The sequence below is a fragment of the Ranitomeya imitator genome, chromosome 3 (assembly GCF_032444005.1).
Source record: "Ranitomeya imitator isolate aRanImi1 chromosome 3, aRanImi1.pri, whole genome shotgun sequence".
Classification (NCBI taxonomy): domain Eukaryota; kingdom Metazoa; phylum Chordata; class Amphibia; order Anura; family Dendrobatidae; genus Ranitomeya; species Ranitomeya imitator.
In genome coordinates, this window is record NC_091284.1 from 640,186,341 (window position 1) to 640,210,156 (window position 23,816).

At 42.6% G+C, this 23,816-nt stretch overlaps 1 protein-coding gene across 4 annotated transcripts in view; it reads right to left on the bottom strand.

Moving 5' to 3' along the window:
- Nucleotides 1-23,816, bottom strand: part of PCDH17 (protocadherin 17) — a 281,345-nt gene that overhangs the window by 168,716 nt on the left and 88,813 nt on the right. For all 4 annotated transcript variants that reach the window (XM_069758179.1, XM_069758177.1, XM_069758181.1 and 1 more), the window contains 2 exons: nt 8,634-8,692; nt 8,364-8,536 (listed from right to left, as the gene is read on the bottom strand). In XM_069758179.1, the coding sequence (XP_069614280.1) occupies nt 8,364-8,536; nt 8,634-8,692 (232 nt within the window). The remainder of the gene's footprint in view (nt 1-8,363; nt 8,537-8,633; nt 8,693-23,816) is intronic.

The window sequence follows — 23,816 nt, forward strand, 5'->3', positions numbered from 1 at the left end:
CAATTTGCTACACATATTCAGGTTTTAATGGGAAATATGATAAAAAGTGTGGACTGTAGATTAATTTTTCAAAAAATACATTGGAAGGTTGGTCCAATAATCATGACGTTATTTTAATTAAATGTATGTATTCAAGACGGAAAATAATTTTTGCAATTTGGCTTCATTAAAAATTGTTCATGGTTTGGTTTTTACAGACTCTTTATTGCCTGCACTTTGAAATTTGATGTAGTCTGTGGTCATCAGCTGAGAAAAGCTTAGAAAAAACAAATTCTCCAGTCAGTCAGAACAAGCTCACCGATGGATTTTCAGTCCAAACATTAGGCAGCAAGTAATAAACATATTCAAGGAGACCTTAAAGGTGATTTACCTTGAATAAAGTATTAAGAGCGCTTTATCAGGCTCCTACTAATGTTTTTAATAATGCTTTTACCATAACTGTTAATGTTTTAGGTGTAAAAATAATGTTTAATCCGGTGTGCCTGAATCAGAACTACTCTGTGTGCGCCATCAGTGAATATCATATGCAATAGTGAAATTAATGGCAGGTAGCACGCAGATTTGCCAATACCTGCCAAAAAAGCCATGTAACATGCAAAAGCCACACTGTGAAGTACAAAAACAAATATGACTGCAAATACACTGTTATAGTCAAGGTATTGTCTGTCAGCTACCTATGATTGCCATAATTAAATATGCCAACAGCCTTTCCAGAGAGGGAGAGGACAGGAACTCTAGAGCCACTTAATGGAAGTAGCAAACCTAAACGTTACGGTAATAGCGACCCTTTAAAGGGCCTTGCCATATGATTTAGGATAAGAAGCCAAAACAGAAACTCCATTTGCAGATACAGGGATGGGATGTGTGCCTCTCATCAATGCAAAGCAAGAGAGGCTAGATGAGAGTCTTCTAACAATACGTATAAAGTGTAAAGTTTCTCCATGTGAAGAGTGCCATGTCTGATTAAGGAGGCCTGTAAGCCATGTAGTTCTGCTCTTGGAATTTAAATATGCAAATTGCTTCTTCAGAGAGGAAAAAAAACTCCCACCCAGTCAAATCAGCGCTCTTGTTTTGTACTTTCTGAAAGATGTGTCTGGAATTGAGTTTCTGTTTTAGCTTCTTTTATACAAAATTGTGTGGCAAGACCAGTAAAGATTTGATATTGACTTTTCAGTCTGCTAATTCTAATAGGTGACAATAAAGTACCGGTCCTCTCCTTTTCTGAAGAGATTTTCATTTTCAAATTCCCAAAGAAGAAACGCATGGTTTATAAGTCTCATTATGCTCACTTGCCCTCTCCACAAAGAGAAAAACTACCCCCTGCACCACCTATCAGAAGCCTCTCACCCAGTCATATCGGCTGCCCTGCTTTGCACCAATGATGGGCACACACCCCAAAATGTGACTTCAAATGGAGTTTCTAGTTTGTCTTCTTATCCTAAGTCATATGGTAAGGCCATTAAAGGGTCGATATTGACTTTTAGGTTTGCTAATTCCAATAGGTATTACTACAGCTCCTATACTCTCTCTCTCTATTTGCATATTGAAATTTCCAAAAGAGCATTGCATGGCTTATAAGTCTCTTTATGCTGACTTGATATTCACCAGAAGGAGAAACTTTGCCATAATTTTAAAAATGTCCCTACCTAATGTGGAGGTAGATAACTTAGTAGAAGAGCAGCATTTGAGATTTAATATTCTTCTACAGGGACCAATCCAATTTATGTGTATAAACCCTACCTTAAATAGTTAAATAGTTGTGTGTTACCTGTTATTAGTTTATTTATCACACAAACGATATAGACTGACTTTTAAAGGCAATCTTTCAGCGGGGTTTTGCTATGTAATCTGAAGACATCATGAGGTAGAGTTTAAAACACAGATTTCAGCAATGCCTCTCTTATCAATATATGTGGTTTTGTTCACTTGCAATGATTATTTTAGCACAAGAAGTTTATCATTGCGGAGACCTCACAGCAGGTGCCTGGTAGTCCGACACGCCCCCTCCTGTGATAGGCACCTCACTGTCTATGGACATTGTATATACAGAGCCTGGTGGGGGCGGGGTTAGCTTTCTCAGCTCTGCTTCATGCTAAATCTAAAAACTCAGATTGTGTCATAACGATTGCTCCCAGTAATCTAAGTGATACATTAACCTCAGAAATATACCATGCCTAGGTTCAGGCAGCTCATAAGAAATATGTACATCCGAAAAAACAAAGAAAGCTATCGCCTTAAAATGCAAACATTTTATTCCAATCAATTATTAAAATCAACACATTTTGTAAAACAGAAGAATATAAGGTTGTGAAGACACTGTGCAAACTGTATGCGGACCAGCCTACGGATAAATGGCGCTATGGGTTTACATGAGAAAAGGGAACATATAGGTATATGGGAGATAAATATAATCCACAGTGGGAGAAGGGGGTGAGAAGGGGGTGTGGAGAATCACTTCTTCAGTGAACGTATCTATACCTATATGAATTTAATTAGGATTTATAAAAGGTTTAAGTATAGTTATCACCAAGTGGAGTGATAATACTCACAGCAGTGAGATTTGTAAATTGTAAGGTGCCAGTGCAGCCTAATAAGGGATCAAGGGGTTAAATTACCCTAGCACATGAAAAACCCAAGAGTTAAATGCTCAGTGGCGTAGGCACATTACCTCCGTTGGCGTGGACCGGTTCCCCGACGCGCGTTTCGCGTGCAGCTTTATCAACCTACCCCTTAATAAAGCTGCACGCGAAACGCGCGTCGAGGAACCGGTCCACACCAACGGAGGTAATGTGCCTACGCCACTGAGCATTTAACTCTTGGGTTCGAAGTTGGCTTTCTCGGAGTGGAGACATCTCTTGGAGGGAGCACGTTTTCCCTTCCAAGTCTTCACAGACCATAAAAATTTGGTATACCTGCAGACAGCTCAGCGGTTGAATTCTCGCCAGGCCAGATGGTCCTTGTTCTTCTCCCGGTTTCATTTCACCCTCCATTTCCTTTCTGGGGAGAAGAACATTCGGGCCGACGCTCTCTCTCGCTCCGTTGTGTCATCTGTGGAGGAGGAGGAGGAGCCTCGGCTTATTGTCCCCACCGAGAGCTTGAGAACTGTGGCTCCGGTTTCCCTGGAGTCTGTGCCCCCGGGCAAGACTTTTGTTCCATCCAGTTTGCGACCGGAGGTTCTTTCTTGGGCGCACTCGTCCAGGGTGGGTGGACATTTTGGTACTAAAAGGACATCTGAGCTACTGGCGAGGACATACTGGTGGCCGCATATGGCCCGTGATGTCGCGGAGTATGTTCGGGCGTGTGTCTCTTGCGCCAGGAACAAGACTCCTCGGCAACGGCCAGCTGGTTTGCTGTATCCTCTGCCCGTGGCGGACAGGCCCTGGGAGATGGTCGGGATGGACTTTGTGGTGGGCTTGCCCAAGTCTCGTAACTGCACCATTATCTGGGTGATCACCGACCATTTTTCCAAAATGGTGCATTTGGTGCCTCTTCCACGGCTACCATCTGCACGGGCGTTGGCTGTCTTGTTTATCAAGAATATCTTTCGCCTACACGGTATGCCAGACAAAATTGTTAGTGACCGGGGTCCCCAGTTTGCATCTCGATTCTGGAGAGAGCTTTGTCGTCTACTCAGTATTGAGTTAAATCTCTCTTCGGCATATCATCCAGAGACGAATGGGTTGGTTGAAAGGGCCAACCAGACCTTGGTCACATATCTGCGACATTTTGTTTCTGCCAGGCAGGATGACTGGGCATCCTTGCTACCGTGGGCAGAGTTTGCACTTAACAATGCCGTAGCCGACTCCACCGGTCAGATTCCATTCCTCTTAAATTACGGCCAGCATCCGCGTGTTCCTGTGCCCATGCCTGTGTCTTCCGCTGACTCCAGGGTGGCAGACTGGGCTGTGGAGGCACGGGACATTTGGGATCGCACGCAGGATGCCATTCGGGCCTCCAAGGAGAGAATGAGGTCCTCCGCCGATGTTCATCGGCGCCCCGCTCCGACCTTTGCCCCTGGCGACTTGGTGTGGCTCTCCGCCCGTAACATCAGGCTGCGAGTTGAGTCCACTAAGTTTGCTCCTCGCTACTTGGGTCCCTTCAAGGTTCTCGAACAGGTTAATCCTGTGGTCTATCGTTTTGCTCTTCCTCCACGCTTGGGTATCACCGACACCTTTCACGTATCCCTCTTGAAACCCGTATACATGTCCCGGTTTTCCGAGTCATCTGCCGGGACATCGGGTTCGTCTACGGACGATTATGAGGTGAACGCTATTTTGGGGTGCAAGGTGGTACGCGGCAAAAAGTTCTATTTGGTGGATTGGAAGGGTTATGGCCCAGAGGACAGGTCATGGGAACCTGCTGAAAACATTCGGGCCCCACAGCTCATTGCTGCCTTCGAGCGTAGCGAGGCCCAAGGAGGGGGGGGCCCTAGGAGGAGGGGTAATGTTAGGTCTCGAGTTCCCACTTCTGCACAGGGGGAATCTCGGGCCGTCTCCGCTGCGGTCTCCCGTTCCTGTCCAGCCGCAGTGGAGTCTGCTCAGCAGGGACGTCGGTCCCAGCATCTTGCTCGGTCTCGCTCTGTACAGAGAGTTACTGCTGCTTCTTCAGCTCCTGCCATTGAGGTCAGTGCTGGTCAGCGGCGAGCGGACTTCTCTGGGACTAAGTCCTTATTTGCGCACACTGAGCATGCCCAGGGCAAGATCTCCCGTTGGAGATCGAGGGTCATGTGCTCAGGCTCTGCAGCGCATTCCATTGGTCCTCTTGGCAGGTCTTGGAAGGGCAAAGTTTCTGTGGCCACTTCCTGTCCTGCAACTATATAGGCTGCGCATGACCACACGGCCATGCGCTAGTGTACAATTATTATGTGTGTGTGTAGATGGATGTATGTCGATGGATGAAAGCTCCTAAGTATCCCTCCCTAGAGTTGTTGTCTGCTCGCGGATGATGGTAGCTCTCTAGCGCCCGACTATCCATCTGTATGTTACACACATCACAGCATCCTATAGCTGTGCCTGCCAGTACGGTGCCGTGCGCTTGCCTTGCGCTTTCCATACCCAAGCCTGGGTGGTTAGTGGCGTCCGTCAGTGCGGCATCGCACGCACTCTTGTGCTCATTTATTACTAATAAGGTTCATTACACACCCGGTTGCGGTGTTGTGCCAGCAAGGGTCTAATCGGACTTCAATCCCTTTCGGGGTTAAGTTCGCTGACTACTTGCTCGCGCTCTATGTGCGGTACCGCGGTCCTGTGACTTAACAGGATCGCTTTCTTCATGTTGGGTGAGGTTTAATCCACGTGTTTATACTTTTAGTACCGCCATATAGTCTGTCATTCACTAGCAGCGGGTTTCGCCTGCATGGTGGACCCCGGACTGCGAACGCATCTATATCATCTTACTTGGTGCGTTCCGCCAGTCCTAACAACTGGCACCTTACAATTTACAAATCTCACTGCTGTGAGTATTATCACTCCACTTGGTCATAACTATACTTAAACCTTTTATAAATCCTAATTAAATTCATACAGGTATAGATACGTTCACTGAAGAGGGGATTCTCCACACCCCCTTCTCACCCCCTTCTCCCACTGTGGATTATATTTATCTCCCATATACCTATATGTTCCCTTTTCTCATGTAAACCCATAGCGCCATTTATCCGTAGGCTGGTCCGCATACAGTTTGCACAGTGTCTTCACAACCTTATATTCTTCTGTTTTACAAAATGTGTTGATTTTAATAATTGATTGGAATAAAATGTTTGCAAATGATAGCTTTCTTTGTTTTTTCGGATGTACTAAGTGATACATTGTTGGCTTCTGCTTATCTTTGCCTAAATCTGGCTGCTCTCAGATGAGGTGGCAAAAAATTTTGGGCAGGTTCCTTTTAAGAAAGGCTGTCAAATACATTTTCAATAATGTATTGGAATTTGAATAAAGGTTTGGTCAATATTTTAAGGAGGAAAATAAGTCCCTTTTCTCCTCCTCTCACTGGTTATCAATTACACTGCTCTGAGCATGATGCCAAACTCCCGGGATGAGAGACGGTGCTCCCAGACTACACCTTGTACATGAGCGCTAAAATTAAACATTATTTTTACACACACTGCAATGACAGTTACACTAAAGCCGTTATTAAAAAAATGTATTAACAGTCTGATAACCAAGTTAAATGCCCTTTATTTGTTCCGCTTTCTGAAGACCATTTGCAAAAAGTGATATTTAGACTCAAATAGATACATTTCATTAAAAAATGGTCCTCCTAGGTGGGCAAGCCCTGTAATCTAATATATAAAGCTGAATGTGTGTGTGTGTGTGTGTGTGTGTGTGTGTGTGTGTGTGTGTGTGTGTGTATGTGTGTGTATGTGTGTATGTATGTATGTATGTGTGTATGTCCGGGATTGGCATCTGCACTGTCGCAGCTATAGCCACAAAATTTTGCACAGTCACACATCTGGACCCTGAGAGCATCATAGGCTATGCTGTGAGGCGAAATTTTAACCCCGTGCGTTCCAATTCACCAGACAAATTTGTCCCTATCTACATATTGGGGAAAAAGTGAAAGGAAAAGTGTTGGAGGCAAATTGACAGCTGCCAGATATGAACAATACAGAATGAGAGCGATGGCGCCAAAGAGTATATACCGTACAGTTGCTAAGGTGGGGCCCCGACATGGGATACTCACCACACATGGGGATATGAACACACACACACAAAATGTGCCACACACTACCATGTGCTTGAACACATATACCACAGTAGCACACATTTCACCACATATACACCAACCTCGCCACATAAGTCGAAACACAAAAGTCGCCACTCAAAACTCGCCACGCGCACAATTAGCCACATGCAAAACTCGCCACATGCAAAACTAGGCTCATGCAGAACTCGCCACACGTGCAAAACTCACCTCATCGAAAACTCGCCACACGCAAAACTTGCACTTGTAACATGCACAAAAGTTACAACACATGCAGAAGTTACCTCACACAAAACTTGCACATACTCAAAACTCGCCACACGCAAAATTCGCCATGCGCAAAACTTGCTGCACAAAACTTGCTGCTACACTAACCTGTCACATGCAACTCGACACATGTCACCACACAAAACTCATCTCACAAAAGTCGCTACATGCATGTCGCCACACGCAACTCAACACACACAACTTGACACATGAAACTCGCCCTAAAACACACACAATTACACACACAAGTCTGGTATTATCCTTCAAAAATAAAAATCTGATTAATAAGCAGACAAACTACAAGATCAACAAATGTACCATATAGGAAATACGGCAGCTGTCAGTCACATGACCTGTCTATTATGTGTATGTGTGAGCTAATATATGCTGCCGGGGGGGGGCTTCCTGTTGGCTGGGGATTTATCAGACTGCCAATAGCAACCAATCACAGCTCAGCTTCTATTTTGCTACAGTTAATTAATCTGAGCTCTGATTGGTTAATATAGGCAACAAAAGACATTCTCAGTGTAACAAAGCTTGTGTGAGGTAATAGCATGTCAGTTAGGGTGTGTTGGTGGAAAGACTGATGTCAGTCACATTACCTCTATGTGAGAGGATATAGAAACTGCCAGTTACAGACTATTTTTACCACAATAATGCCTCATAAGAAAAGGAATTCCATGGCACGAATGTCAGCTGATTCGAAAAGAAAAGCTGCATTACGGGCCAATGAAAAATGTGAAGACCGAGAAACAAGGCTGACACACATGAGAACAGCAGCTGCTTCCTCAAGAGCCAATGAACTTTCTTAGCAGAGGGAAGCGAGGCTTGCAGACATGAAAACAAGAGCTGCTTCCTCAAGGGCCAATGAACTTTGAGGAGAGGGAAGCGAGGCTCGCAGACATGAAAACAAGAGCTGCTTCCTCGAGAGCCAATGAACTTAGTTTTTGCCTTTTAATAATTACATTTTTATCTATTTGTTTTGTGGTTTTTGTGTGCAGATTAAATTTTTGTTAACACATTCTATTTTGCTAACAGCAGTTATTAACCCGGGCAAAGCCAGGTAGTACAGCTAGTATAAAACATAAATGACGTGTTTGTTCTATAGCATATTACTGGGTTCGGATGATCTCCAGTATATTTTATATAATGAGGACCTAGTGCAATAATACTACACATAACCTACATACATAGGACGGTAAATATACGACTAGTTCCAGACCTTACTCCAGCAGATGCCACTTAGCTGAAATAAGATATGATGTAAAATGTATTTCTCAGCCTCTTCATTCATATTAGAGTGATGAGGTTACTCCGTGTTGTGGCACGGCAGGAACACGACACGATGTGATATTTAACCCCTTGCTTAACATGATAATGGAGTGGTTACTCACCCTGCTCTAGTGGTTGGCATTTAGCTGAAGTGGTTTTCATCTTAAGGGCTTCTCTTACAGACATGTCACAGCAGGAACCTTTGTTAGTGTCTTGATCACTGTCAGCTTGATCACTGTCTCCATGACCACTGTCCCTTAGGCTTGCTCTCTCTGGGTCTTTGAAGGTTGAACTACTGATTTATTATAAAGAAATAAGTAAATGTAAGTGTCTGCCAATGAGAAATCTGCCCAAAAAGGTGAATTATTGAGCATCATTTTCAATTATTTTACCTTTGAACAAATTGCTGTCTGCTTCCCATGTAATTGGACTCTGCAGGAAAATTGTCTGTCTGTGGAGAGAAGGAAACATAAATATATAAGTATACACATATACAAACATGATATTCAGCTACGGGGGTTCTGGCATATACATTTATAAACAGGGAAAATAATGTATGCTTTTACATTTTAATTAAATTCTGGAGCAAAATTTAACACAGTGGAAAACAAAATTAATCAACCACAGACAGGAGCTCCTAAAATAGGAATTAAAACTGTGCTATTGTTGCATACGGAGCGAAGGACTGTGTTTGTCTAGGTATTTTTTATTACTCGGCTATGATGCGGATCGGAGGGAACAAAAACAAGTTAATCATTTATTGCTCATTTTTAGCTAGGTTTATACGTGTGGGTGCAGTGAATCCACTGAGATGGCCACACAACATTGCGTTAGACAATGGATTTTAGAAGGGTGGTCTTGTCAAGGAGGACGGCTAGTATACAGAATACAAAATGTGGTGGATCTAGGAATCTGGTCTGGATCAAAGAGCTTGTGGTTAAGAGAAATTTTGCACATTGCAGTGCTTGAAGTGTAAGAATGAAGTCTCTTAACACTGTAGCATAGCCTCTAAAAAGCCATTTTTATTAGCAAGGGTCCATATTCTGAGACATACACTGATTGCTGAACCCAACAGTAAGAAGCACTCAGCTTATGCATGAACGCACTAAGATGTTTACCGGTTCGATAGTAAGTCTATGGGTCTGTTAACCATTCTACTCAGACTCACGAATTAGCTAAATGCTTCTGACTTGTAGTTTGAACGATCAATAGGGGTCTCAGTACTCAGATTTCCACCAGAGGTTTAAGGGGTTAATCATATAAAAGAAATATATATATATATATATATATATATATATATATATATATATATATATATATATACACAGTGGGGCAAAAAAGTATTTAGTCAGTCAGCAATAGTGCAAGTTCCACCACTTAAAAAGATGAGAGGCGTCTGTAATTTACATCATAGGTAGACCTCAACTATGGGAGACAAACTGAGAAAAAAAAATCCAGAAAATCACATTGTCTGTTTTTTTAACATTTTATTTGCATATTATGGTGGAAAATAAGTATTTGGTCAGAAACAAAATTTCATCTCAATACTTTGTAATATATCCTTTGTTGGCAATGACAGAGGTCAAACGTTTTCTGTAAGTCTTCACAAGGTTGCCACACACTGTTGTTGGTATGTTGGCCCTTTCCTCCATGCAGATCTCCTCTAGAGCAGTGATGTTTTTGGCTTTTCGCTTGGCAACACGGACTTTCAACTCCCTCCAAAGGTTTTCTATATGGTTGAGATCTGGAGACTGGCTAGGCCACTCCAGGACCTTGAAATGCTTCTTACGAAGCCACTCCATCGTTGCCCTGGTGGTGTGCTTTGGATCATTGTCATGTTGAAAGACCCAGCCACGTTTCATCTTCAATGCCCTTGCTGATGGAAGGAGGTTTGCACTCAAAATCTCACGATACATGGCCCCATTCATTCTTTCATGTACCCGGATCAGTCGTCCTGGCCCCTTTGCAGAGAAACAGCAGTAAAACATGATGTTTCCACCACCATGCTTTACAGTAGGTATGGTGTTTGATGGATGCAACTCGGTATTCTTTTTCCTCCAAACACGACAAGTTGTGTTTCTACCAAACAGTTCCAGTTTGGTTTCATCAGACCATAGGACATTCTCCCAAAACTCCTCTGGATCATCCAAATGCTCTCTAGCAAACTTCAGACGGGCCCGGACATGTACTGGCTTAAGCAGTGGGACACGTCTGGCACTGCAGGATCTGAGTCCATGGTGGCGTAGTGTGTTACTTATGGTAGGCCTTGTTACATTGGTCACAGCTCTCTGCAGTTCATTCACTAGGTCCCCCCGCGTGGTTCTGGGATTTTTGCTCACCGTTCTTGTGATCATTCTGACCCCACGGGGTGGGATTTTGCATGGAGCACCAGATCGAGGGAGATTATCAGTGGTCTTGTATGTCTTCCATTTTCTAATTATTGCTCCCACTGTTGATTTCTTCCCTCCAAGCTGGTTGGCTATTGCAAATTCAGTCTTCCCAGCCTGGTGCAGGGCTACAATTTTGTTTCTGGTGTCCTTTGACAGCTCTTTGGTCTTCACCATAGTGGAGTTTGGAGTCAGACTGTTTGAGGGTGTGCACAGGTGTCTTTTTATACTGATAACAAGTTTAAACAGGTGTCATTACTACAGGTAATGAGTGGAGGAAAGAGGAGACTCTTAAAGAAGAAGTTACAGGTCTGTGAGAGCCAGAAATCTTGATTGTTTGTTTCTGACCAAATACTTATTTTCCACCATAATATGCAAAAAAAATTATAAAAAAACAGACAATGTGATTTTCTGGATTTTTTTTTCTCAGTTTGTCTCCCATAGTTGTGGTCTACCTATGATGTAAATTACAGACGCCTCTCATCTTTTTAAGTGGTGGAACTTGCACTATTGCTGACTGACTAAATACTTTTTTGCCCCACTGTATTTATAGGTTTAGTGACACTTTAACCATCATTTTCAAATTACTGGTATGACACTGGTATTATACAGCCATTTATATCAACGTGTCTACAGCGGTATCAGTCTGACTAGATGGAATCTGTCGGCAAATTTTTGCCATTTAGGCCGCGTTCACATGTTCAGTATTTGGTCAGTATTTAACATCAGTATTTGTAAGCTTTCTGTCATTATATAATGCACACAGAAAGTTGCCAATCTGTGGTGTGGGTGGGGTTATACAGAGCTCAGCATTCAGAGAACTGATAGATCCACAGCAGAGATTTTATCAAAATTGCACCAAACAGCCCAGTAAGTGACACATTGCTGGAATAAGAGTCTCTGTCCCTACATTATGTTGCTCTCAAATACATAGTGAAAACCGGCTGACAGATTCCCTTTACGTGTCATCAGTATAAGATCTAAAAACCATAATGAATTTAAGAAGCAGGGCATGGGGTGAAACTCAACAGAATAACTGTTAACGTTACTTCATAGTATCATAGACAAAAAATACTTCAGTCGCGCTTTATGGTTCCAAAAAAACGTATCAACTAAATACCCTGTTTTTTTCCATGTTTTGACAAGCACTTGCTTATTACTGTGATTTTTTTACAACAGAGTATTTTTCATCTCACTGTGCACTTTTGTGTCTTCAAGTTTCTTGGTGGTGTGTGAACAGGCTCCTACAGACTTGTTCACTGTGCAAGCAGCCCATGTGTTTCTGGTTCTGTAATTGTTCTCTTGTTTCTACAAGACTAGGGAGTCCACCACTCCTTATGGGTCATTTGCATCAAAGCTGTTCCATCCAGCATGTCCGCATGAAAATTCCCTCTCTGAACCCTGCTTATACAGGTACTATACAGATGATCAGGTTTTTAAATACATCAGATAGGGATTATATACATTAGGTAGGACTGCTCTATATGGGTATACCTTGACGATTGGTGGAGCAGCTTAGTACACATTTTTTTTACAAAATAAAGTATCAACTAAATACCCCGTTTTTTTCCATCTTTTGACTAGCACTTGCTTATTACTGTGATTTTTTTTACAACAGAGTATTTTTGACCTCACTGTGCCCTTTTGTGTCTTCAAGTTTCTTGGTGGTGTGTGAACAGGTTCCTACAGACTTGTTCATTGTGCAAGTAGCTCATGTGCTTCTGGTTCTTTATGGTTCCAAAGCTGGACAAACCCCTTGAACCAGGTAGCCAGTGCCCCTAGGGATTTAGTGCTAGTGCCTAACAGTTTGGCTATTTTTTCTTGACGTGTATAACCGGTACTATTGATTTGTAACTGAAACAAAAAAAATCTGTTTGTCTTAAGCTTACAGTAATTTATTCACTCCTAAGATCTTGTAGCCAAACTACTTATTTTCATTAATTCAGTTATAGGGTTATTTCCATCTTTAGAAGTTATCACCTATACTTAGGAGAGGTGATAACTTGTCGATCACTGTGGGGCCCAATAGTCGGACTCCCCATCGTCAGCAAGTAATCACCTATCCTGCGGATAGGTAATAACTGCCGAAGATGAGAATTGTTTCTCCTAAGTCATATTGCACGATTCGTTAAAGGGTTGATTGTGACTTGTAGGATCGCTACTTCCAAACAGATGGCGCTATAGAGTTTAAGTCCTCTTTTTCTCAGAAGAGGCAATTTGCATATGAAGATGAGAATTAACTTTTAAAACTTTAGAACTTTTCAAAGATGCGGCCAAAAACTGCTGACTATCTATACAAAACAAGTCTTGGGACACCCAAGTTTAATACAGCCACATATTTTAACAGTATAACGGTGCAAATCCTGATATAGCAAATAACCTTGAACTGAAAGCATTTTATGCACTATATATATATATATATATATATATATATATATATATATATATATATATATATATATATATTTTTTTTTTTTTTTTTTTTTTTTGTTTTTTTTTCAACTTTTACACTTTAAAATTTACAAAAAGGAAAATGGGCCAATGCAAACGTTTGGGCACCCTTGGAGATTTGTGTGCTTTGACCAAGGTTTCAGACCTTAAAGAGTCTTTTATGGCTATGACTTGTTCACTATCATCGTTAGAAAAGGACAGGAGATGCAAATTTCCCCGCTTTATAAAAACCCAGCATCCTCTAACCTTGTGCAGCAGCAATGGGTTCTTCTAAGCCGCTGACTAGTACTCTGAAAATAAAAATGGTGGAACCAGGAGAAGGCTATCAGAAGATAGCAAAACATTTTCAAGTTGTCCTATCCTCACTTCAAAATGTAATAAAACAGTAACAGTTAACGGGAACAGTGGAGGTCAAGATAAAGTCTAGCAGACCAAGCAAAATTTCAGGGAGAGCTGATTGTAGGATTGCAAAAGAGGCAAATTAGAACCCCCACCTGACTGAAAAAGACCTTCAGAAAGATTTAGCAGACTCTGGAGTTGTAGTACCTTGTTCTGCTCTGCAGAGACATCTGCACAAATATGGTCTTCATTGAAGAGTTATCGTAAGAAAACCTCTCCTGTGTCCTCATCATAAAATTCAGCATCAGAAGTATGCAAAAGAACATCTAAAGAAGCTTGCTGCATTTTGGAAACAAGTCCTTTTGACCTATGAGGTTAAAATAGAAGTCTTTGGCCACAATAATCAAAGGTATATGTGAAGAAAAAGGGCACAACATTCCAGAAATGAACATCTATCTCATCGACCATTAAGCATGGAGGAGGATCAAACATGCTGTTGTGTTGTGTTGCAGCCAATGGCACCGGGGGAAATTTCATGGGTAGAGGGAAGAATGGATTCAATGAAACTTCAAATATACAAATTTGAGGCTTCTACCTCTAGTGCCTTCCATTGGAAGTAGTAATCCAATAAGTCATTATTGACCCTTAAAAAAGCTTTGCAATATGACTTAGGAATAAAAGCCAAATCAGAATCTCAATTTGCTGACACTGTTTCAGGGCATTGCCCTTTGTTAGTACAAAGTATGAGATCTGATTTGGTTGGGTGAAAGGCTAAGACTGGGATCTAAGGGGTAAGGTTTTTCCTTGTGGAGAGAGACATGCCAGGTCAGACACAGCAGTATGAGAAGACTTAAACGCCTTGAATGCTCTCAACTAATTCTTCATGCAAACATGACACCATCTGTAAAAATCTGAAGTTGAAAAAAGGATGGCTTCTATAAATGGATAATGATCTTAAACACAGGCCAAAATCCACAATAGACTACCTCAAAAGGTGCAAGCTGGTTTTACCATGGCCCTCATAATCCCTTTATCTGAAAATCATTGAAAATCTGTGGCCATAAGTCCCAGGAATCTTATAGAACTGGAAGAATTTTCTAAGGAAGAATGGATGAAAATCCCTCAAACAAGAATTGAACATACAAGTTCTGATTGTTAGGGCTAGCGGAACGCACCAAATAATGAGACAGACAGAGTATGGTGCGTTCGCAGCCCGGGGTCCACCGTGCAGAGATGGAACCTGCTGCCAAGTAATGACGGACTATATGGCGGTACTCATAAGTATACACACGTGGGTTAAACTTCACCCAGCGTGAAGGAAGCGATCCTGTTGCGTCACAGGATCGCGGTACCGCACATAGAGCGCGAGCAAGTAGTCAGCGAACTCAACCCCAACTAGGATTGAAGTCCAATTAGACCCTTGCTGGCACAACACCGCAACTGGGTGTGTAAGGAAGCTAAATAACCATATTAGGGCACAAGAGTGCATGCGGTGCCGCACTGACGAATGCCACTAACCACCCAGGCTTGGGTAAGGAAAGCACAGAGGAAGTGCACGGCGCCGTACTGGCGGTCACAGCAACTGGACGCTGTAATGTGTGATTTGTGCTGTAGGATAAGTCGGGCGCTAGAAAGCAACCATACCAGGGATTCAAGCTTGAGGAGGCTAATTTGCATATTCCAGGTGCCTTCTGGGAAAAGCGAAGTCTCCCTAAGCTAGAAGATCGTTGGGTACAGCCGGGACCAGCTGCTTGGAAAGCATCGCCAAACCAGGGATTCAAGCTTGAGGAGGCTAATTTGCATATTCCAGGTGCCTTCTGGGAAAAGCGAAGTCTCCCTAAGCTAGAAGATCGTTGGGTACAGCCGGGACCAGCTGCTTGGAAAGCATCGCCAAACCGCGCGCCGAATTTTTGCCTGTAGGATATTATTGCAAAAGAGCTTGGCTGAGTAGATTACACAAGAAGGAAAACACACAGCAAGTCAGCAGGATCTAGGAGCAACATGGCAGATGTGACAACCTACATGGTGAGCTGCAGCATGTGCTACATGTTCACAGACCGACCAGAAGAAGAATCAAATTTCACCTGTCAGAAGTGTAGACTAGTGGCCCTTTTAGAAGAAAAGGTGCGGGGTCTGGAAGAAAGAATAGCAACTTTGAAACTCATCAAAGAGAATGAAGACTTTCTAGACAGAACAGAAGCATCTCTACTGGTCACAGAAGGTGAAAAAAGTGTCAGAGAACCTCCAAAAGCAGATGAGTGGAAGCATGTGACCAAAAGAAGCAAGAAGACCATGGAGAAATCACCAACCACACAACTGAAGAACCGATATCAAATCTTTGTAGAGGATGAAGATGGCACACCTAAGGATGAAGCAATACCAGCAAGCAAAAAAGAAAAGGGCACACAGCAACAAGTGACAGCAAAAAGTACAGCCAAGAAGCAACGAAGAGTGGTGGTGGTGGGAGACTCACTACTGAGAGGCACAGAAGCAGCCATCTGCAGACCGGACATAACTGCAAGAGAAGTATGCTGCCTTCCAGGTGCGATGATCAAGGATGTGACCGATAGGATACCAAAGCTCTTCAGCTCCAAGGACGTCCACCCATTTCTTCTGATACATGTTGGCACCAATGACACGGCAAGGAAAGACCTACCGACAATCTGCAAAGACTTTGAAGAGTTGGGGAAGAAAGTAAAGGAACTGGATGCACAGGTAGTTTTTTCTTCTATCCTTCCAGTAGACGGGCATGGCACCAGGAGATGGAACAGGATCCTTGATGCAAACAACTGGCTAAGACGATGGTGCAGACAACAAGGATTCGGATTCCTGGACCACGGTGTGAATTACTGGTACGATGGACTCCTCGCCAGAGATGGACTACACCTCAACAAACCTGGGAAACACACATTCGCCAGAAGACTCGCTACACTTATCAGGAGGGCGTTAAACTAGAAGAAGAGGGGACGGGAAGAAAAACATTAGACTTGAACAAAGAAGACCCAGGAAAACATACTCAGATGGGAGGTAAGAACATTTCTAAAGCAATCCACAGCGAGGAGATTGGAACAAAACAAAATCCTCTAAACTGCATGCTCGCAAACGCCAGAAGCCTGACAAACAAGATGGAAGAACTAGAAGCAGAAATATCTACAGGTAACTTTGACATAGTGGGAATAACCGAGACATGGTTAGATGAAAGCTATGACTGAGCAGTTAACTTACAGGGTTACAGTCTGTTTAGAAAGGATCGTAAAAATCGGAGAGGAGGAGGGGTTTGTCTCTATGTAAAGTCTTGTCTAAAGTCCACTTTAAGGGAGGATATTAGCGAAGGAAATGAGGATGTCGAGTCCATATGGGTCGAAATTCATGGAGGGAAAAATGGTAACAAAATTCTCATTGGGGTCTGTTACAAACCCCCAAATATAACAGAAACCATGGAAAGTCTACTTCTAAAGCAGATAGATGAAGCTGCAACCCATAATGAGGTCCTGGTTATGGGGGACTTTAACTACCCGGATATTAACTGGGAAAGTGAAACCTGTGAAACCCATAAAGGCAACAGGTTTCTGCTAATAACCAAGAAAAATTATCTTTCACAATTGGTGCAGAATCCAACCAGAGGAGCAGCACTTTTAGACCTAATACTATCTAATAGACCTGACAGAATAACAAATCTGCAGGTGGTTGGGCATCTAGGAAATAGCGACCACAATATTGTACAGTTTCACCTTTCTTTCACTAGGGGGACTTGTCAGGGAGTCACAAAAACACTGAACTTTAGGAAGGCAAAGTTTGACCAGCTTAGAGATGCCCTTAATCTGGTAGACTGGGACAATATCCTCAGAAATAAGAATACAGATAATAAATGGGAAATGTTTAAGAACATCCTAAATAGGCAGTGTAAGCGGTTTATACCTTGTGGGAATAAAAGGACTAGAAATAGGAAAAACCCAATGTGGCTAAACAAAGAAGTAAGACAGGCAATTAACAGTAAAAAGAAAGCATTTGCACTACTAAAGCAGGATGGCACCATTGGAGCTCTAAAAAACTATAGGGAGAAAAATACTTTATCTAAAAAACTAATTAAAGCTGCCAAAAAGGAAACAGAGAAGCACATTGCTAAGGAGAGTAAAACTAATCCCAAACTGTTCTTCAACTATATCAATAGTAAAAGAATAAAAACTGAAAATGTAGGCCCCTTAAAAAATAGTGAGGAAAGAATGGTTGTAGATGACGAGGAAAAAGCTAACATATTAAACACCTTCTTCTCCACGGTATTCACGGTGGAAAATGAAATGCTAGGTGAAATCCCAAGAAACAATGAAAACCCTATATTAAGGGTCACCAATCTAACCTAAGAAGAGGTGCGAAATCGGCTAAATAAGATTAAAATAGATAAATCTCCGGGTCCGGATGGCATACACCCACGAGTACTAAGGGAACTAAGTAATGTAATAGATAAACCATTATTTCTTATTTTTAGGGACTCTATAGCGACAGGATCTGTTCCGCAGGACTGGCGCATAGCAAATGTGGTGCCAATATTCAAAAAGGGCTCTAAAAGTGAACCTGGAAATTATAGGCCAGTAAGTCTAACCTCTATTGTTGGTAAAATATTTGAAGGGTTTCTGCGGGATGTTATTCTGGATTATCTCAATGAGAATAACTGTTTAACTCCATATCAGCATGGGTTTATGAGAAATCGCTCCTGTCAAACCAATCTAATCAGTTTTTATGAAGAGGTAAGCTATAGGCTGGACCACGGTGAGTCATTGGACGTGGTATATCTCGATTTTTCCAAAGCGTTTGATACCGTGCCGCACAAGAGGTTGGTACACAAAATGAGAATGCTTGGTCTGGGGGAAAATGTGTGTAAATGGGTTAGTAACTGGCTTAGTGATAGAAAGCAGAGGGTGGTTATAAATGGTATAGTCTCTAACTGGGTCGCTGTGACCAGTGGGGTACCGCAGGGGTCAGTATTGGGACCTGTTCTCTTCAACATATTCATTAATGATCTGGTAGAAGGTTTACACAGTAAAATATCGATATTTGCAGATGATACAAAACTATGTAAAGCAGTTAATACAAGAGAAGATAGTATTCTGCTACAGATGGATCTGGATAAGTTGGAAACTTGGGCTGAAAGGTGGCAGATGAGGTTTAACAATGATAAATGTAAGGTTATACACATGGGAAGAAGGAACCAATATCACCATTACACACTGAATGGGAAACCACTGGGTAAATCTGACAGGGAGAAGGACTTGGGGATCCTAGTTAATGATAAACTTACCTGGAGCAGCCAGTGCCAGGCAGCAGCTGCCAAGGCAAACAGGATCATGGGGTGCATTAAAAGAGGTCTGGATACACATGATGAGAGCATTATACTGCCTCTGTACAAATCCCTAGTTAGACCGCACATGGAGTACTGTGTCCAGTTTTGGGCACCGGTGCTCATGAAGGATATAATGGAACTAGAGAGAGTACAAAGGAGGGCAACAAAATTAATAAAGGGGATGGGAGAACTACAATACCCAGATAGATTAGCGAAATTAGGATTATTTAGTCTAGAAAAAAGACGACTGAGGGGCGATCTAATAACCATGTATAAGTATATAAGGGGACAATACAAATATCTCGCTGAGGATCTGTTTATACCAAGGAAGGTGACGGGCACAAGGGGGCATTCTTTGTGTCTGGAGGAGAGAAGGTTTTTCCACCAACATAGAAGAGGATTCTTTACTGTTAGGGCAGTGAGAATCTGGAATTGCTTGCCTGAGGAGGTGGTGATGGCGAACTCAGTCGAGGGGTTCAAGAGAGGCCTGGATGTCTTCCCGGAGCAGAACAATATTGTATCATACAATTATTAGGTTCTGTAGAAGGACGTAGATCTGGGGATTTATTATGATGGAATATAGGCTGAACTGGATGGACAAATGTCTTTTTTCGGCCTTACTAACTATGTTACTATGTTACTATGTTACCTTCCGCGAACAGACATTCAATAGGGAAGGGGTATCCAAGGACGACTTGCACTCACAACAAACACACGTATGCAAATGTACACTAGCGCATGGCCGTGCGGTCATGCGCAGTTTATATAGTTGCAGCACAGGAAGTGGCCACAGAAACTTTGCCCTTCCAAGACCTGCCAAGAGGACCAGTGGAATGTGCTGCAGGGACTGAGCACATGACCCTCGATCTCCAACGGGAGATCTTGCCCTGGGCATGCTCAGTGTGTGCAGACAAGGACTTAGTCCCAGAGAAGTCTGCTCGCTGCTGACCAGCACTGGCTTTAATGGCAGAAGCTGAAGAAGCAGCAGTAACTCTCTGTACAGAGTGAGACTGAGCAAGACGCTGGGACCGACGTCCCTGCTGAGCAGACTCCACTGCGGCTGGATAAGAATGGGAGACCACAGCGGAGATGGCTCGAGATTCCCCCTGTGCAGAAGCAGGAACTCGAGACCTAACACTGATACTATCAAAAGGGGCTGCTACTAGGCGTTAACTATGCAGGATGCCCAAACTTTTGCATCAGCCCATTTTCCTTTTTTGTAATGTTTAAAATGTAAAAGATGAAAATATACATTTTTTTTTAAATGTGTCATCTTTAGCTTTAGGCCTTTTAGACATCATTTAATCTTCAATTTGCTTAACTGTTCACAATAACAGTAATTTTGACCAGGGGTTCCGAAACTTTTACATGACACTGTATATCACATACCAATTCAGTCTTTTCAAAAGAGATCAAAAATTTGTGGAAAAAAAAATTGTATGGAAATGAAAAGATATGCTTTAGACCAAATCTCTTATGGGTATTTTTATTAATTTGAACAAAAGCAAGCATTGCATGTATGGCTAAATTAATCTTCATAATTAAGTCTCATCCATATTAATAGCTGTTGCTGTGTAACACCACTGCATGCAAACAATATTATTAATGATCACAGTTGCCTAGTGCAAAAGAAAAAAAAATGTCATTTAATGGTTCCGTTAAGTATTTTTAGCACAGCAAGCTCGCAAACCAAAGATCTAATGTTGTTTACTAGATTCAAATTATATGGGCTCCTGCCAATTACAGTCTGAATTATCTCTGTATAAGCCATGGAAGATTCAAGTGACATAAACAATAGAATTGAAACAAAGGAAATAAAGAGGCTAGGAATGAGGCGAATGCATCAACCGCGAGCATCAACAAGCCCTTGCAGCTGTCATATTGATAAAGTCTTGACTGCTCTACATATCTCATCACATCGCGCTGCACTAGCAATGTTATTTTAATGCGCGTGTGTGCATGCAAAAAACATTTAAGAAGCGCTACGAAAATGCTTAATTAATGAAGCAGAAAGCCTAAGGTAATGGTTAATGTTCCACAGCGAGTGTTTACATAAATGGCTAATCTTAAAAATTACCCTCCTTTTTTCTGGGAGTTAATTTCCTTTAATCTTGCTGGTGGCCTTGTGTCATTAAAAAGATTTTCAGTAATGAAGATCTAATGATGTCGTTTATAAGACTGTACAAGATGCTAGAAGTTTGGTTGTAGCGACATCCTTCACGTAAAATCACTTTGAGCTGCTATTTACGCCATCTCCTAAATGATTTTATAAGTGTGCTACTTCCAACTTTGTACGGTTCTTGCTAAATCTGATCAAATTAGAATCTTAAAATGGTCAAGACTTTATTTTAGGTTAAGAAAGTCTAAGAAATATCATCAGTAACTACAAGTAGTTACAGTGGCATGGAAAAGTTTGGGTACCCCTGGTCAAAATGACTGGTTCTTGAGAACTCTTAAGTTGAAAATGAAATGATCTCTAATAGGCCATTTTAAAAATTACAAAAAGGAAAATGGGCTGATGCAAAAGTTTTGGCATGCTACATGGTTAGTACTTAGTTGCATAACTTGTAAACACTTTTTGTAGCCAGACAAGAGTCTCTCAATTCTTGAATTGAGCAGTATCCGCCAAGTGTCACACCTCCACCGATCAGACAGTGATGACCCAAACTAAGGATAGGTCACCAATGTTAAAGTAGTGACGACTCCTTTAAACCCTTTAGGACTTAGTAGAGCATACTTTGCTGCAAATGTAACTCCATCTTTTGCACGGTTATTCTAATCTTTTTTCTCATGAGCAACAGACTCAATAATATTCTTGGGTTATCAAGAGTAGTTCATAAGAGAAGATATCATTGTTTTGAACAAACAAGAAAAAGGATACAAAAAGATAACAAATGGCATTGATTTTTACACAGCTAGAAGCTTATTACTCAAGTTCAAAGCTAACGAACACCATACAAAGTGCGGCTGCGCGAGTCGGTGATGCTACTGTGCAGTTGCGAGATTTTGTTGGGCTATGTCGATGATGCAGCCAATGCCATCCACATCAATGAAAGCTGGATGATGGCTAATGGGCGCAGAGAGGTGGCACAGATGCCACAGCAATTATCAACATTGAACCGGATCATACAATTTACATACAGGATGGGAGAAATTCAAAAGGTATTTTTGAGGGGTATATAGAGAGAGAGAGTCAGGAGACAATACAATAGTTTGTAGAATGGAGTACAGGAGCTGTAAAAGGTGGTGGCATTTGTTCAGACACTAAAACACTGGTGACAGGCTGTCATTAGGAAAAAATAAATTTTCACAATATTTCTTCCTTGGAATAGTCTAGAAAAACTCTTAACATTTTAACTATTTGTGGTTTATTTACATGCAGCAAACTCAATGCAGTGATGTCTACATCTGTGGCGCAGTGGATAGCACTGCAGCCTTGCAGCGCTGGAGTCCTGGGTTAAAACCCCACCAAGGACAACATCTGCAAAGAGATTGTATGTTCTCTCCGTGTTTGCGTGGGTTTCCTCCGGGCACTCCGGTTTCCTCCCACATTCCAAAGACATACTGATAGGGAATTTAGATTGTGAGCCCCATCGGGGACAGTGATGATAATATGTGCGAAATGTAAAGCGCTGCAGAATATGTTAGCGCTATATAAAGATTATTATTTATTATCTGTTCTAATCATCTACAATTAATTTGCTACATATCCTTAGTGGATATACAGTAGATGTAGGATATAAGTTGTTGAGTGTAAAACAACTGGGTTTAACACTTTTGCACAATTCGATATAGTTTCACATGTTAGACACTCAAGGTATGTATGTCTGGACTGGTTGTGGGTATCCTGCCCTGAGCCCAACAGCCTTATATATTGTTGTTGTTGATTTAAGGTACCGTCACACTAGACGATATCGCTAGCGATCCGTGACGTTGCAGCGTCCTCGCTAGCGATATCGTCCAGTGTGACAGGCAGCAGCGATCAGGCCCCTGCTGTGCTGTCGCTGGTCGGGGAAGAAAGTCCAGAACTTTATTTGGTCGCTGGACTCCCCGTAGACATCGCTGAATCGGCATGTGTGACACCAATTCAGCAATGTCTTCACTGGTAACCAGGGTAAACATCGGGTAACTAAGCGCAGGGCCGCGTCGGTCAGCCGGAAAGCAGAGCGGTGACGTCACCGCTCTGCTTTCCGGCCGCTGTGCTCACAGCCAGTACAGGAGGAGTGCAGAGCACAGCGCAGGAGGACAGACGGCTGTAGGTAAGTATGTAGTGTTTGTTTTTTTTTACTTTTAGGATGGTAACCAGGGTAAACATCGGGTTACTAAGCGCGGCCCTGCGCTTAGTTACCCGATGTTTACCCTGGTTACCGGCATCGTTGGTCGCTGGAGAGCGGTCTGTGTGACAGCTCTCCAGCGACCAAACAGCGACGCTGCAGCGATCCGGATCGTTGTCGGTATCGCTGCAGCGTCGCTAAGTGTGACGGTACCTTTAGGCTCAGGAAACCCACCGCCAGTGAGGACATCATAATTGTTACACCCGGTCTGTTTACTGTACCTCCAGGGGGTCTCTGTCGGGACTCTCCCTCTGTGCTGGCTTCACACTGTCTGGACGCAGCCCCCACCCCTCCTTCCTCTCCTGCTTCCTGGCGTGCGGCCAGCAGGTTCCTAGGCAGGGTTCTTAGGTCACACGCGCGCTAGCTCCCAGCCTCTTAAAGAGACAGTGTGCATTTTCCAAATGTTGCCTCTAACCAATGGCGTGTGTTTGTCTATTATTTCTAGCCCTTCCACCATAGGGAGGGCGCCGGAGCAACAAGTATCTACTGTTGCTAACTTCCGGTTCCTGTTATCTTGCGCTTCTGTTTCTGAAGTATCTGCAAGGAACTCCGCTTATTGTGTCTGTCTTCACAGATCTTCTGCTACCAGTCACACGGCTATTCTGGACTGCATCAGCAGTATCTACACTGGACCCGTCTAGTCCTGCCAGTTTGCCAGCCTCATTTCCGGACCACGCCAGAACCCCTGGCGCCGGCTTCTACACCCGGTATCATCCAGTCAACTCT